At 37.0% G+C, this 17,095-nt stretch overlaps 1 protein-coding gene across 2 annotated transcripts in view; it reads left to right on the top strand.

The window, feature by feature from the left end:
* Positions 1–17,095, top strand: part of Unc5c (unc-5 netrin receptor C) — a 336,174-nt gene that overhangs the window by 224,495 nt on the left and 94,584 nt on the right. For both annotated transcript variants that reach the window (XM_028760465.1, XM_028760464.1), the window contains exon 3: positions 9,108–9,251. In XM_028760465.1, the coding sequence (XP_028616298.1) occupies positions 9,108–9,251 (144 nt within the window). The remainder of the gene's footprint in view (positions 1–9,107; positions 9,252–17,095) is intronic.

Below are 17,095 nucleotides of genomic sequence, written 5' to 3'. Positions count from 1 at the left end.
TTTCAACTCTCCCTGTAAGAATGGCATTACTTGAGGGTTTATCAAATGTATCACTGCATTATGTTACACTTTAGTCATTCCCTATCTCACTTGTCGTAACTACTATGTTAAACCATGGATGAATGTGAGCTTTTTAATGACCTTTTTCATACTGTGATGATCAGAAAGTTCTTCCCTTCATTTTGTTACTATGACATGTCACATGGATTGATTTATACATGATAAACTTTCCTTCCATATGAGAAATAAACCTCTTGTAATGATAATATGTGATCATTTTAATAGGCTATTGAAGTCAGCTCCCCGGGTTTTGGAGGATTTTCACATCATATCCATCTCAATCATTGACTTCTCTTTTTCTTATATTGTCCTTGTCTAGTTTTCATTTAAGGGTCATGCTGCTCAGGTAAAACGAATATGAGAAGTTCCATCTCTAATGTTGAAAAGAACTAGTCTTAGTTTTTTAAATATTTGGCATCACTTAGCTGTGAAACCACCATTTTCTAAGCTTTATTGGGGGGAGATAGTTTATTACTGCATCGTTTATTAGTCAGTCTCATTACTCATCATTGATCTGTTCAGATTTTCTGTTTCTTCATGACTAAAATTTTTTAGGATTTTATTTCTTAAATTCATCTTCCTCATTAGGATAAGTAATATTAGAAAAATTGCCTTCATAATAAGGATAGCACACTACTATTTCAATTCTAAATTGCATAAGTAATTTTGTTTGCATTAGTCTACTTCTATTGAATGTTATATTAAAATTCATAGAAAATGTCTTAAAAATAGTTAACTGTGTTTAAAGGGTTTACTTTTCCTGATATCATTTAATGATTGTCAGATAACTTTGTCTAACATAAACCAGTATCTTGATTGTGAAGTTCTGCCTTTCAAGTTACCATAGTTTCATTATTATACTGAAAGGTAGAGGCTGTTGGAACAACTAACAATTTTTAACATAGATATCCTTTCAAAGAATGACAAGGGTTTTGTGATTTAATTTACATTAAGACATTTAGAGCTGGCATGTTTCATATTTCAGATCATATTAGTGAAGACTAATAGGATTAGGGCCTGAACAAGAGCCTGAGAAGGAGACCACACTAATTCAATAAAGCATTGTAATGCATTCCAGAGCACCACTACCTACAACTCTGTGCATTTCCCGCCAGCTCGTAGCCTAACTGTGAATGTCCTGGAATGAGATTTGTCAGGGTTCTGCATCTCTGTTCCCATTACAGGGATTGCTAGGGGAAGCTAAATTGGCAAGCCTACAGGATATGATGTCTCATAACTTCCTTTTGCAATAGGAAAGATAAAGTCATTTCACAAATGTAAAGTGCAGCACAAACACACATAGACCCAAAGTCTGTTTGCTCCTAGGTTCAGTGAAATACTTGGGAGTGCATCATAGATACAGATGAATGACAGTGAACATTATCATGCCAACCAGATACTATTGTAGCTCATAGAAGTCACAGATGAGGAAGGCTATCGGTTAATTTTCCTCTCTAGTACTCTGCATAGAGCGTTCTAGTATTAAAAAAGATAGCTAGTAAGGATGAAGTTTCCATGTTGGTACTAGCTTGATTTCTTTATGTTTTATAATTCAAGTGTGTGATGCCTTCTGCAATAGGGTATCACCATCAAGTTCTGGAGGATAGCCAAGAATGAGAGTGATGGCCTATCATGTTCTTAGGGGAGATCTATAGGACACCACTGGCCAAGAACTCAAAAATAAGTTGTCAGTACCTAGTACTGGACTTTTCATATGATAACCTGTGGTATCTGGGAGAAACAATGTGCCCCTGTTATATGGTAGCTCCATCTTAAAGTCTTTCAAAGATCTTTAGTGTTAACCATATTTCCATATACTTTTCTTGTCTATATTGCCCTTTCATCCTCTACCTTCTCAAATTCTTCCTGTGTTATTGAGAATAATCAGTCCCCCATATATCTGCTGCGTTCTATCCCCAATTTCATGTGAAGTTTCTTCACTAATTTCCTAAACTCTGGAGCACTACAGTTTAAACACATATATCTTAAGATTCAATCTAGCATCCACCCATGAGAGAGAATAAGCAGTGTTTGTCTTTCTAGATCCAGTTTACCTCACTCGGAATTATTTCTACCTCTATCCACTTACCAGCTATGTGTGAATTACATAGCTGCATCTTTCTTTATAGCTGAACAATGTTTCATTCTGTAAGTGTACTGCATACATTATCCATCCATTAGTGGAAGGATATCTAGGCTGTTTCTGTTTCCTGGCTGTTATAAATGAAGTAACAGTGATCATGAATGAGCGAGTGTCTCTGTAACAGGATGTACAGTCCTTTGGGATTATGCTGAGGAGTGGTCCAGGTGGATTATACTGTGTTATAATTCTCTCTAGCTTTTTGAGGAACCTCTACACTGTTTTACACAGTGGATACATGAGTTCACACTAGAATCAACACTGAATAAGTATTCTTTCCCCTGAATCCATGCCAACATTTACTGTTTTTTTTTTTTTTTTTTTTTGTCTCAGCTATTCTGACTAGGGTAATATAAAATCTCAAACTATGTTTAACTTTCACTTCCCTGATAGCTAAAGAGATTGAGCATTTAAAATTTATTTATCATCCATTTTTTTTATTTTCCTTTGAGGACTCTTCATTTAGTTTCATTAACCAATTTTCAATTACACTATTTCTTTTCTTGGTGTTTAGATTTTGGGAGAATCCTTTATGTATCCTGGTACTAACTATCTTCTAGATGTATAGCTGTCAAACATATTTTTCCTATTCTGCAGACTTTCTCCTCAATGGAATTATCATGTCTTTTACTATCACCAAATGTTGATGATACTGGTGTCCTATAGAAAAATTCTTTTACTATGCTTATAAATTGAAATATAGTTCCTTCTCCTTTAACAGACTCAGGATATCATGTGTTAGGTTGAAGTCCTTGATCCACTGGAGCTGAGTTTTATACTGTATGAGAGACATATCTAATTTCGCTCTTCTACATTTAGCTAGGCAATTTTACTAGCACCATTTGTTAAACTGTTGGCTTCTAGCCAACATATATTTTTTATATTCTCTGTCAAAATCATCTGGTCCTATGGCCCTAAGATTACAACTGGGTCTATAATTCTATTCAGTTGATTGATATATTTGTTTTTTTATTTATGTCAGTTACCATGCTGTTTTCAGTGACACTTCTGTAATATAACACGATGTCAGTGATTTTGATAACTCCTATAAGATTATCATTTATAATTGTTTTGGCTATCCTGAGTCTTTGCTGGTTCATGTGAACTTTAACTTTTTTTCAGTTTTGGTGAATAATTAATTGTTTTAAAATGTTAATGTCGCAACTATTGAACCTACAGATTACTATTGGTACAATAAAAAAATGTTTTCATAATATTAATGTGACCAGCCCATGAGCATTAGTGATCTTTTCATCCGCTGTTATTTTCCTTAACCTTTTAATTTTAATTAAATTTTTTATTGAAAATATTTTTTTCATGCGATATATTCTGATTATGATCCCCCCCCTACATTTGTTACAGCTCCTCTCCACCTCCTCATCCTTCCAAGTTCACATCCTCTCATGCTTCCTTTCATTACAAAACAAACGGGAGTCTAAATCAGGTAAAACAAATGAACAGAAAAACAAAGAGCTAAAGAAAAAGCACCAAAAATATCTCTATGCCTATGAAGAGATATACACATTTGCAAAAAGAAGTTCCATGAAAACACAAAACTTAAAGACATATAAACAAAAAATATATAGAATAAAACTTAAAAGAAAGACCTGACAAACACTTATGAGACAAATCTCCAAAAATAGCATTTTTGTGCTGGTCATCTACAGTTGGGCATGGCGAATGGCTTTAAGAGAGGTTTGAATTCCCGGAGAGATTCCACTGGAGAAAAGTAATTTTTCCTTAGTACATATTACCAATTGAAGATAGATTGTGAGTTAGAAATATAGGATTGTGTCTACTTCTCCTTTCAGCCATGGGACCCCAGACCTGTGCTTGCACTGTGCAGGCTGCCTCAATCTGTGTAACTTCATATGAGCCTTGTTTCTTTTGTGTGATCATCACCTTTGACTCTTAAAATTGTTCGTTCTCTTCTTACACAGGATTCCATGAGCTGTGTGGGGAGGGAACTGATAGAGATATCTCATTTAGGACTGAGTCCTCCAAGGTCCCAAACTCTCTGCATGTTGTCTGTCTAACTATGGGTGGCTATATCTGTTTCCATCTTCTACAGGAGGAATCCTCTTTGATGATGTCTGGGCGTGGTTGAAGATGTTGATCTATAGTTATGTCTTTAAGGATCATTTTGTTGCTATGTTTCTTTAAAATATCAGTAGTCCCCGTATGTTTATGGTCTATCTAGTCTCAGCGTCTAGGCCAGAGAAGCAGTGTCATGGATTGGTTCCATCTCATGGAGTGGACTTTAAATCCAATCAGAACTCGGTTGGTTAGTCACTCAAATTTATCTCAGAATTATCTTAAAGTTCTCCCTATACAAGTATGTGTGCCCAGGGAGCCCTGGGGAACAATCCCAGAGCCTATGGGGTCAAGGCATATCCAAACCCTCAAAATATCTCTCTGAGATCAGCAGGAGAAGGATCAGTTTTCACTTGCCCAGCACCTCTATGACCCAGCACACATAGCCCTGTGCACTAAGACCTTTGCCCACCTGAGAAGGTCATATATCGCAGTAGCCAGGTTAAACTTCCTTACCCCTTATAGGAACATGTCCTTTATCACCTGGAATTACTCCTTATGCAAGTAACACACCCCCAATGGCCTGGATCAGTCAAATAATATACATTTACCCCAATAGCCCTACTAACCCCCAAAGGTTTAAGGAGTCTTTGTTCTCCTGATTAAAATGAGCTGTCTCACTGAAGATGCCTCTATAGGGTCTGTTCTCTTGCTAAGGTCACTGCAGCCTAAGGATATTGAGCTCCCAGGTGTCCTCAGTACCCACTAGTTGTGTTCATGGGCAATCACACTACTACAGATAAGGAAGTGGAGTCTGAATGGCACTTTAATTTTGTGGAGACTACCATGAATGGTATTATTTCTCTGATTTTTTTTACTAGTAAACATACATGTTTACTGTTGGTATATAGAAAGCCTACTGGTGTTTGTGTGTTAATTTTGTGTCCTACTACTTTGCTGAATGTGTTTATGAGTTGTCAGGATTGGTAGAATATTTAGGTTATTTTATATATAGAAATTCATCATCTGCAAATAAGGCTACTTTGACTTCTTCCCTTTCTATTTGAGTTATCGCTATCTGCTTTCTATGTCTTATTACTGTAGTCAAGACCTCAAGTGATTATATTGAACATTAGTTGAGGTAGTAGATACCCTTATACTCTTCCTGATTTTAGTGGAAATGCTTTGAATGTTTCTTCATTTATCAAAATGTTAATTATGAGCCTTTTGCATATTACTTTTATTATGTTGACATATATCCCATGTATCCCTAGACTGTCCATAAATTTTATCATGAAGGGATGTTAGATTTTTGTCAAAGACCTTTTCTCTATTTAATGATATTGTTTGGTTTCTGTCTTTGATTCTATTTATATATTGGGTTATATTTATTAGTTTATGTTTTATGTCAAGCCATCCGTAAATCTGCAGGATGGTTGTGAAAGATTGGTGTATAACTTTTAAGAATTGACCTATAAAGAAGACCTTTCATACAATAAATTAACAACTTCAGGCTGGGTGATATTAATCCTAACTTTTCACTAATATTACTTAACAAAATACCTGACTTTAGTGAACTTTTAATATATAGTCATTTGATTGGACTGCATATCAGGTTTCTGTGGGAACATCAGTTTTTAAAATCAATGATACATATTGTTGTGATCAAGCTATGATAATATGCAGGTTTCATTGTTTTAGTTATGTGGGGTCTCACAAGCAGCTCACTCATATCCATTTGAAACTCTCAGGCATTACCACGTTCTCGCTCATACTCACTGTAAGTGTACTTGGTATAACAAGCTAATCAGTTCCTTGCATTCTGCTTCTCAAACCACAATGAATCCTATTATAGACACTAATGACTGTAGACTTCAAACAGCCTGCATCTCTGCGATGCCACTATTAAAGAAAGTGATGGAAAGTCTTTGATGTTATCAGATGTGACGGAAACTATTCATTTGTATTTGTTTAAATCCCATAGCCTTCCCCCAACCCCCTAAATAACCTGAAACCTATTTCAAGTTCCCAAAGACTCTTCAAAGCAGTCTTCCTTGAAGTAATGCTGATAGCATTTCACATTTCAAGAAGGTTTGTTTCTTGCATCTCAGGACTTCAAGAAGATCTGAAATTCTGCTTTCAAAGAGAAAAGATATTACTTACTTTTATAGAAATCACTAGGCTCTTGTTTGATGAGCAAAATGTCACAGGTGATAAAATTACCTACAGCAATGAAAAAAAATATTGTATGTAACTATGCATTTGAGAGCCTAAGTAATGAAGAAGATTTTAGGGAACCTGGAGTCCTAAGATTTAGATACTTCATGCTACGGTCCTTCTTATTCTACCATTGACTAAATATTGGAATGTAAAGGGTGTGGGCCATGCAGCCAAGTAACTGTACACAACTGTAATTAGCTCATGCACTCCTGAATGGGGTGTCTGTGAAGCTGCAGACAGCCCTCCATGTGTGCTGGACTCCAGTGCCCACAGGAAGCCTGGGTCACATAATTCAGAACATTCATACTATGCATAGCTCCTGTAGCAGGAGGGTTGGTCTGTGGCTTCTTAAAAGGTTTCAGATTTGTGGTTACTAGAAACACTCATGAACCTATTCAGTCTTAAGAATACACTGAACCCAGGAAAGTTCTACCAGCATTTAATTAGATTTCCAGTAATTACTTCAAGTAAATGGGAGGGGAATGAAACCTGAGGTTATCATCTCAAGACACAAAATATTTGTATGTGGTTTTTAATATCCGTAGCCCATTTGTTGCTGTTCTGCAGTTTAGAAAGAGCCATTATAGTTAGAAGTAAGTACACACTGCTGGTTTATCAGGACATTGGTGACTAAATTTCCTGCAACAACTTTAAAGGAAGATTTTTATTTCCACTAACTAGATTTCCACATACAGAGGGCATGTTTTAGCAAGAAAGCAGGCAAAAGCACTAACTGTTGGAAAGTACTGAGAAAAAGAAGGTGGAGCTTGGGAAAAAAAAGATGTGTTTCCTTGTTTGACAAATCTTTCTAGATATTAATTAGAAAAAGTGAAGCAAGGTTGAAAAACTGGAACCCAAAGAAGACCCAGGAAATATTTTTTAAAAAAGCAGTGATTTTTGCTTTGAATATGGTTGTATTAGTTGGACATTGATGAATAAAAATCTTTGTGTCGTTTTTACAGCTGGCCTGTGAAGGGTTGGATTATGCCATTTACCTGAGATTACCTTTTAAGCTGGCTATTACATAAATATAAAAGAATTAATAATCTTGAAGCTTTGAAATACCATTAAATTATAAACATCTGACAAAGGTGTTGTCTGTTCAGGATCTTGTCCTGCCCTGGATAGGTGGTACATGCTTTCCTTGGCTTCAGTGTAATTCAGATTTCAGGAGATCTAAGGGCCTATGACTCAAACTCCCTAAGTTCTTGGTAGAAAATACTTTTCATTCCTCAATGGGATAGCATCTGTCTTTGCTGGGTGCCTATGAATTTCTCTCAAATCTCTGAAAGGATTTGAATACATCTTAGGTGTTAGAGAAATACTTAGGGTCTTCCTTTCCAGGTCTCCAGAAGCCATATCTTTTCCTGTCACCTATGATAAAAATATTTTTATGCATCATAACACTTTGTAGGCTATTAAGCTCTAAACACACACACACAGACACACACACACACACAAATGTACAGATGTTGCTTATTTCAAATATATATCAATAGTCTTCTGTCCAAGGCATCTACTTTAAAACACCCCATGTTACACATGGTTTTCAGAAAGAAATCCAAATTTTTAAGTATTATGTATAAGAAACATAATGCAACCACATCCCCATCCCAGGGATACCACTGATGTCCAAACTGACAAATATAGTATATTTAACATAACTGATATTTGATAAAGGATCAATGGACAGTGATTAGGTTGATGGATATAAAATTTGTAAACAGAAGTAATTCATCCCATCATTCTCACTGTGTCCATACTTGGCTCAGAGCAAACTCCCTTGCTCTCTCTCAATCTCTGTGTGCACTGGCAGTTGCCCACAGATATCTCTCAGTTAATCTCTCTGGGTCAGTGCATAGAGACACACTGTAGAATGAATCTCTGAAATCGCCTTAATGCCTCCAATAAATACCACTGAAATTGTAATCCTAGAGTCTCGGTTCTATTTTTGTTAGTCTAGATACAAAAATTGAAATTATTTCAACAGTGTTGCTAAAGACACTTCACTGGCATCTCAGTTACATTACAATTACAGGGGAACGTGAGCTTCTGTATGATTATACAGAAAAAAAATCTTTTCAAACTCATACTTTATTGGTTAATTGAAGATATAATTTATTTCAATAAAAATGGTTTATTGTTATATTTTAAACATATCTGTTAAAGTAGTTGTTAAATTATCATTGATTTTATAGGTTTAGGTTGGGTTTTTTTTCATTTTATTTATTTGTATATGTGTGTGAATTACTAGGAAAACGTTCGTGAAAAGCTGTTTCCAATATCTGGGCATCTTAGCCACAACCTATATATAATAAAATAGAATCTGTAGAAAACAGGAGAGCCAAGATGATACCATTGCCTGGTAAGAAATGACTATTACAGAATTAAATAGGAGGACATACTGTTTTGTGGGGTTATAGACCGTTCCACCTCCATCTTCAGATAAATATTGAAGACATGAAAAAGCAAATAAAAGAATACATGTATGGAGTACAGTAACTGGAGACCTCAGAACGTGATAGGTGAGAGACAGTATCTATATGTTGATCAATGGCATCAATGGAATGCTGCGTGGGGGTTGGGGGATGGCTGCATTCTGTTTCATTAGTGCAGGTTTTCTCTTGACTTGAACCTTTGTTTCTTTTGTCAGGTCTCATTGTGAGAGAAGTGAGCATTGAGATTTCACGCCAGCAGGTGGAGGAACTGTTTGGGCCTGATGATTATTGGTGCCAGTGTGTGGCCTGGAGTTCAGCAGGCACTACGAAGAGTCGAAAGGCATACGTGCGCATTGCCTGTGAGTCACTGCACTTGGATACTCTTGGGTACAAAACTGATGGGAATGTATGAAGGCTTAGAGATCTCTAGTCCCTAGTCAGAGTTCTAACAAAAAAACAAAAACAAAAAAAGCTTAGGGTTCTGCATTTGAACCATAGTTCCTCAGAAATCACCTTAAATTTTTTTCTTTCAGAGTATCAGAGGAAATCCCATTAGATTTTAATGTATTTTATAGATCTGGTAGCAATCAGACTATGGAAGAATCAAGTGTTGCCTCTGTTCTGTTTTTTGTTTGTTTTTGATTTTTATTGAATCTTCTAGCTTGTTAAAGTAATGTTGAGCAGTGTTTCTGTGGGAACTAGAAGTTTCCTAGGCCAAGGTTCTCTACTTATGTCGAAGCTTTATTAGTGCATTAGGAAACAGTCCCAAAATGTTAATTTCTAAAAACATGACAGCTCAGAAATGAAGGAAAGTACCTCTCAAATAATGATAATCAATGAAATGTAAAGCTCACTTTTGTTTTAGATAGATAGTTACCGAGATTTCCTTATGAAACTTCTTGGGTTCAATGATGTGCTAATCAGTAGGGATGGATCTTTATCTTCACAGGGCCCTTCTTAACATGTAGCCTTTTCCTCTGGAGCAGCTGATTACACTGCAATATGTAGTATCGTATTACATTCCATGTTGACACTCTAACAGATGATGTGACCACTGAAATTTATGTCTTATTTGCTGAACTCTTTGTACCATTGCTTTTCACTAAATCATACTGTGTGTCAGATGTCAATATCCCATTCATGTGTTGGAACATTTCCTCAGTACTGACTGATGTCACTCCTGATATATGCCCATCTCTGGCACCCCTTCCTCTTGATTCTAGAGCTGCCATGCTTCCCAGAGTCCTGGAGTCTTCCTGTCTTCCAGTCTGTGTTCTGTGCAATCAGTGCAGTCTTCATAAAGCATAGGCCTCAACTTATCTCATTTCTACCCCACTTCATAGTAGCAGAGACTTGACACACAAATCCAAAATTCTGTATCAAAACACTAGGGAGTAGGTGGCCTCAAAATCAGAAATTTCCTTTGTTGTACTTTTGAAGGCTAGAAGTTCAAGATAAAGTTGTCAGCAGGCTGGATTTCTCCTGAGGCCTCTCTGTATCTTGCAGACAGCTGCCTTCTTACTGAGTCCTTGCAGGGCTCATGGGATCCTTCTTGGTGTCTCTTTGTGTCTCTGCATTTCTTTTTTCTTACAAGCCAGATTGGATTGTTACCCATGCAGACAGCCTTATTTTAAATTAATCACCTCTTTAAAGGCCTCATTTTCCAAATGTCATCACATTCTAAGCTACTTAAAATTGTAATTCAGCATCTAAATTGGGGAGGGAGATATTTCTTAGTATATAACAGCTACCTGTCTACCTCCCCACCAGAGCCTCCAGCTCTGATTGCTAAGGATCTTTAAATGGAAGTCATCCTAGATGTGAACCCTTTCGCTTTCCTTGTCCTTCAACTGTAATTCATGCCTGCTTGTTTCAGCTATTTACCTTTGTAATTTTTAAGAGTTAATTTCTTCAGTAAATATCTAATCAAGATTTTTTTTCTGTGCTTGGACAGTTTTATACTTTGGAAGTAATCCAGTGAGACTAGATAAACTGTAGATAAAGCAAATAACGAGCAGGCAGGGACACGTGATGTGTGCTGTGGATAAACTAAACAGGCTGGGGAAGACACCATGCTGGAGAGAAAGGTCAGGGGAGGTCTGCTGTGAAGCTGAGCTCTGATTCCCTGCTAACTTTGAAAGCGAGAGGGCAGTGAGAATTTCAGTAGATTAGTACAGACACTTGAGATTCCTGGATGACAAGAGAAAGATAAGGCTTGGAAGTTGGAAGAAAATGGAAGGGTAGAGAGTTAGGACATTGAAAGTTTAGTGCGATTTGGAATTCCAGCAGAAACCCATCTCACCTCCATTCACAGAATCACTGGCACCACACTAGGGAGAAACCCACTCACCTCCATTTACAGAACCATTGACTACACACTGGTGAGACACTGACTCACCTCCATTCAGAGAATCCATGACTCCACAGTAGTGAGTGAGAAGCAATACTGAAGGCAAAAATAAAAGTTAGGTGGCTGCTCCTTAGGCTTGTGTGAGGCTGATGTAGAAGAAGAAGAGAAGATGCTGAGACCAGGATTCTACATAAATCCACAGGTAAGAATGAGAGCTCTTTTTGAGATGTGGATGTGAAAGGAGAAAAGAAAAATTTCACTCAAAACAGATGAAACCTTTCTATGGCTTTTTACCCTGAATTGTCCTATTTTCAGCTCAGTTTGCCTGTTCTTCTTTGTCTGCTTTCATTTGCTGTGGTGTTTGTGTTTCATCAGTGTGATCCTTGCAGTGAAGAATTCTATTTTACATAACCATGTATCTTCAGGGCTTAGAGCAATGCCTAGGATATACTCTGTCATAGTAGATGTGTCTAAATGAAGCTCCTGACAAAGAATTGTCTGTGAAGCTTGTGTAAATGTCGAAGATGAATATCCCTCTCTGAATATAGCTAGAGATTTGCATGGTGTCCTAAGTGTATTAAATCACTGTGGACACACTTACAGGGTGACTATTGAGGACTGCTCTTAGGAAGAAAAGGTAACATTCCAAGGTCAGTACTGAGTGATGATTGGTGGAGGACTGAATCAATATGACTAGTCATGGGGAGAAACTGAGCTGTTGGCAATACCACAGGAATGCCTGGAGCTGGGATGGCCCCTGGGAAGAAGGCAACAATAAGCTTCTGTTCTTCCACGTTGACTGGTCAGAGGATACTTCCCACTCCCACCAGCTTATAACCCAGGCTCAAACAGCTTCTTATCCAGAGCATTTCCCAAAAAGGAGAGAGGATTTCATTGCCAGTACTTCCAACAGATGGGATCAGGCTTGAGACCCTGCTGGAATGGCCCCACACCCTCCACATAAGTTTAAAATGAATTCCAAAATTCTCTTTAAACTACAATGGAAAGAGAAGTATGACATAAGTTCATTTTTATGCTACTCTTCTACATACCCATGAATATCAAGCACAGTAAATATTTAAGGTACATCCTACACTCTATACCAAATTAATCTATAGATATGTTTAAAGGCTGCAGAGTCCCACACAATGTATTCTTATGTAATAAGCTTTGAAGGTCCATAGATTTTTTTCTAAAGAAAAGATTGTGTTTCCAATTTTATATAGAAAGGTGTAGACAGGAATCTTTATTTTCTATTTTAAAATTAGATATGTGTGTATAAAACCTGTCTAGTTTTTTGCTATACTTTCTAAACTTTCTCTCTAACTCCTTGCTTCTAAGGAGTTTGACATTTTCAAATAATCAGAGAACAACCTTTTCCCAGTGATGGTAATTCTCAGAAGAGGTGTGCTGAGAACTTCTTAACTGAACCTACACACTGGGGCCAAGGCATCGTATCTCACTCATGACTGTTTACTCACACAGATAGAGATCGTGATGAAACTCAGAGCAAGAACTTCACTTTCCCTGTTGAGGGTGCCCTAACCAAACCAACCTCCCCCACACAGCACAATGTTTTTGGATTTCTGAGTCCTTCACACACCAAATGAGCTGTGTGTGCTTTGAACAGTGAGACTTGATGGACAGCCATCTCATAAAGAGCAACTCTAGTTTAGATTTGTCACAGGTGAATATAACCAAAAGACAGAGGTTAAATCAGTGTGATCAGTGTACTCCACCCTAATGGTACTCCTATGCCTCTATCATCCCTTCATTTAAGCTATTTTCAGAAAGGTAGAAAGAGGGGTTAATGAACTAGTAATGTTTATGACCGATAACTCATATGTCCAAGCTCTATAAAATAGAAAGTTACTCAGGGACACAACCTGAGCAGAGGAAAAATTAGAAACTTTTAAACATTTAGCAAGAAATTAACTAAGCATGTACCTTCCTTCCCTGATCAACCTCCTTAATTTCTACTAAAGGTATTAGATTTCCCTGAGTGGAGAGTCACTTTCCTGCATAGGAGAGCACCCAAGGGCATGCCACAGCACCCATCTTAAGGAGAGAAAGGTTTGGTTCCCAAGTGCTTTTAGCTTAAAGCCAATTTAAGTATCTCACAGTATAAGGCAGGAAAGGGGAAATCCGACAAATCTATTGAGCAACACAGTCCAGGGAAGACTTGGGGTTGATATTCTCACTGTCATAGAAGCTACTGCACTAGTGGTGATAGTGCTTGGTCTTTACTGTCATGTCAGGGTACAGAAGCAGTGTGAACAAAGTTTAAAGCATTTGCCTCCAGACCAGGCTGTATTATATTCAAATCCCCTTTCTATCACTGACAAATGAGACATTGTTTAGGTTACTTAACCTCTCAGAACCTTAATTTCATGAACCGTGAAATGAAAATGATAGGGGTATTTTGAGATTAAAGGAGATAAATTTTCCATGCCTGTGGCAAAGCGACAGGACACAGGTCACATGTTCACTGAGTGATAGCAGGTGTTCATGCTTGCAGCTACCACAGTTCCTGTGGCTCCATACATTTGTTTTAAGACTTACACATACTAAGCAAACTTTGAGAGTGAATTATCACTCCTTCCTTCACCCCTTTGTGTCTGTCTAGGCTGTCAATCCAGAAGGCTGAAACTATCTCCTGTTTCACACAATATGGGGGCTATAATTTCCCCCATGCCTGAGGATAAAAGACTGAGTCACATGGTAACTGCTCTCCTACAAATCCTGGGTGACAGTGGAACATGAGGGCATAGAGAATCCATCTTCCTGCAAGTGTTAGGGCAGTTCCTTGGGATTCCTCTTGAATCACATTGTACTAACCTGTAAGTCTCCCAGAGGCTGCTGACAACAGACAGGCATCAGACAGTTCTTGGAAGGAATTAAGAAGAGCCAAGGTGACCTTCCAGCCCTCCTCCCACAGCTCATATGGCCTTATCTATATGACTAGAACTGTCTTTTGAGCCACCTGGCAGTTTGGATCAACCTTGCTCACATTTGTGAGTCCACAGTATTTAACACACTGTCTAGTATAACTATATAATAGAGGTGTGATGTTTACTACATCTGTCACCTAAATTCTAGTTTACACAAGCATTTCTAATTTCTAGTGTTGTTTTCAAAAGTAAGCATAGGCAAATGAAATTTATTTTAATAGTATATTGTATAGAGTTTCAACATAAAACACAAGAAAACACATATCAATGAAATGCTTGACAAACTTTTAATAATAGTCTTTGGGATTGGTTCTGTTCGTACTTATAGGACCTTTCAATTCAAATCACATTCAGGGCATATACTCCCAAGTCCCAAAAGGCTAGTCAGAACACATAGTCTGTAAAATGATCACAATAATATTAATGGAGGTGATACTGAAGCACTGTATGTGTATTAGGTGTTTGGCCATTTCAAGGACTCTGTAATAAGTGAGATTACTATATATATTATAGGTAAAGGAAATTGAAAGAGGAAACTAAAAAGTTCTGCCTGAAATCCTGCAGTGAAGTATGGAAACGCTTACAATCCAGGAGTCAAGTCTATGCTTTAACGAACACACTGAGATCAAATAAGGGGGGGATGATGACATTTTGTTTTTACTTCTTTAGGTTTGAGTTTTGGTTTTGGTTAGGTGGATGTCCTCAAGATTATCTTTTCTATCTGATGAATTCTTGCAAGTTCCCTTTTGTTTATAGTATAAAAGTATGAAGGATCAATGCCTTCCTACATTTCTCTCTGTATGGTAGATATAACCACACTCACTCCTTTGTTCATGAAAGGCAATGATCTACAGACAGACAATTTACACAAGCCTTTCCTTCCCTTCTCAAATCTTCTTCCTCTTATCTCCTGCCAGCTCCCCTGCTTCTTTCCACTGTATTTCTCCTGAAATTGCCTCTTCAGGTGGGTCTGTCAGGACCCCAGGGCTATCATTCTCTTAAGAACATATTTTTCTTTGTAGCACTTCAATCCTTTGTCACTTTTCTTCTTTATGTTGATTATCTTCCCTAGAAGAATATAACTACTCCAAGTTCATTGACATTTTGGCTCCGGTGTTGTAACTCCAGTGCCTAAAACTAGTTCCTTGCTTGTATGTGACTCTGGTGAACAAATGAAGGTAACAAATAAATGAAATGAAATTGAAGACATGGGGTAAATTGATGGTACAACCCTGGGTTTTGTCCATTTAGTAATCTGAGTTTCTTTCCTAAGGAATTAAGGACATCTCTAGGAAAGAATTGCTTCTGTGCTTCCCCAAAGATTTCCATAAGCAAAATACACCCTCCCTTGATATTTTTGCTGTTTCATATAATACTTAGGGATATTTAGTACACGTTTCTTAATGTATTATATGCTCATAGTTTACATCCTCATGATCCCCTTACAAACTCAGATCCATGTAGACAAAGTTGTTCTATTGCTCAACAATGAATAAAATTATGTATAATAAAATATCCCTGGAACAGTGTGGGGATCAACATGGTCACAAAGGAATATATCAGTAATTCTGTGTTCATATATCTCTAGATAAAGCTACATCTAATCTTAATGAGACAACATGTTGGTTTATATGTGCATGAAAATCATATCTTAGAGCCTTTCATGCTTCTCCCCAATTTCCTACTTGATTGTAATACTTAGCATAAAAAATAATTAAACAATTTAACTAAATAATATATTTCTTTAACTAGACATTATTAATTACATGGACCATATCATGAACTTAATAGCTTACTACTGAATTTTTTGGTAGAACAGAAAAAATTTGTCAATGCCAAAATAAGTAGCTTATTCACTAATGTGCATTTCTGAGGTTTGGGTCTAGTCCTTTAGGCCATCATTAAGCCCCGAGTGTCTGTTGTAAATGACAGAGTCCATGTCTTGATTTGAAAAAGATTAATTACATAGTTTAGACATTGGGATGGAGTTTTAACAAAGTGCTCTTTGTTTTATTTAAATCTCAATAGTTAATGTAGCTGTGAAGAATTCACTATAATTTATATGAAAAGATTAAAAGCTAGAGCCCACTGGCTGAATGCATTTACCCAAATATGTGTGGTTTTGTCTATGAGCAAAAGCTCTCAAATTTCATGAAATCTCACAAATTCATGGACATTTACCACTCACATCTATTATTGGAGGTAGAAAAATAAGTGATAGAATGCTATTACATATAGTTACTTTCTGGGAAAGGTTATCCATTCCTTTGTAGGGTGTATAACCCACAAGACTGAAATTTGACAGTAAAGTGTATTTTATGCCACATGAAAAGATAAGTTTATGGCTTAAACACTTAATTGCCAAAAAAATAAATATCTGCAAGAATTGCATTGTTTTTGCATTCACAAAGAAAACTTTAAAGTTTTGGAATGCCAGGTTTCCCATCCATAAAGTTGGCAAGTTTCTTATTATTTATCCCTAAGACATACCTTTAAAAAGTATTGAGATGGCATCTAATCATTTTTTTTCTGAAACTAAAGATGCAGTTGAAATATAAAAGTGTGCCTTGTGTGGCAATTGCTTTCTTCCTCTGCTTTGTAATGGCTGTCATTTGGGCACCTAATTCTAAAATATATTTTTTTTCTAAAAGACCCTCTGGCAAGACTATAAGAATACAAATGTATTTGTCCTATAAATGCCCTAAAGTCAATAAATAAGAAAAAAAATGACCATGATGGCAATCTTTACCTCAGGGACTGTGTTTACTTGAGATCCATCAGTTTAAATGGTCTTGGTGCAATGAAGGACAGCAATCTTTGGTACATTAAAGATATTGCCAGCGTACCCTCCTGCTTAAGAAAGCTGGCTTGACCTCTATCCTCAGGTATGAATTATGATGCT

Source organism: Grammomys surdaster, unplaced genomic scaffold, assembly GCF_004785775.1.
Source record: "Grammomys surdaster isolate TR1022 unplaced genomic scaffold, NIH_TR_1.0 126531, whole genome shotgun sequence".
Classification (NCBI taxonomy): domain Eukaryota; kingdom Metazoa; phylum Chordata; class Mammalia; order Rodentia; family Muridae; genus Grammomys; species Grammomys surdaster.
This window is presented reverse-complemented; position numbering and strand designations above follow the sequence as displayed.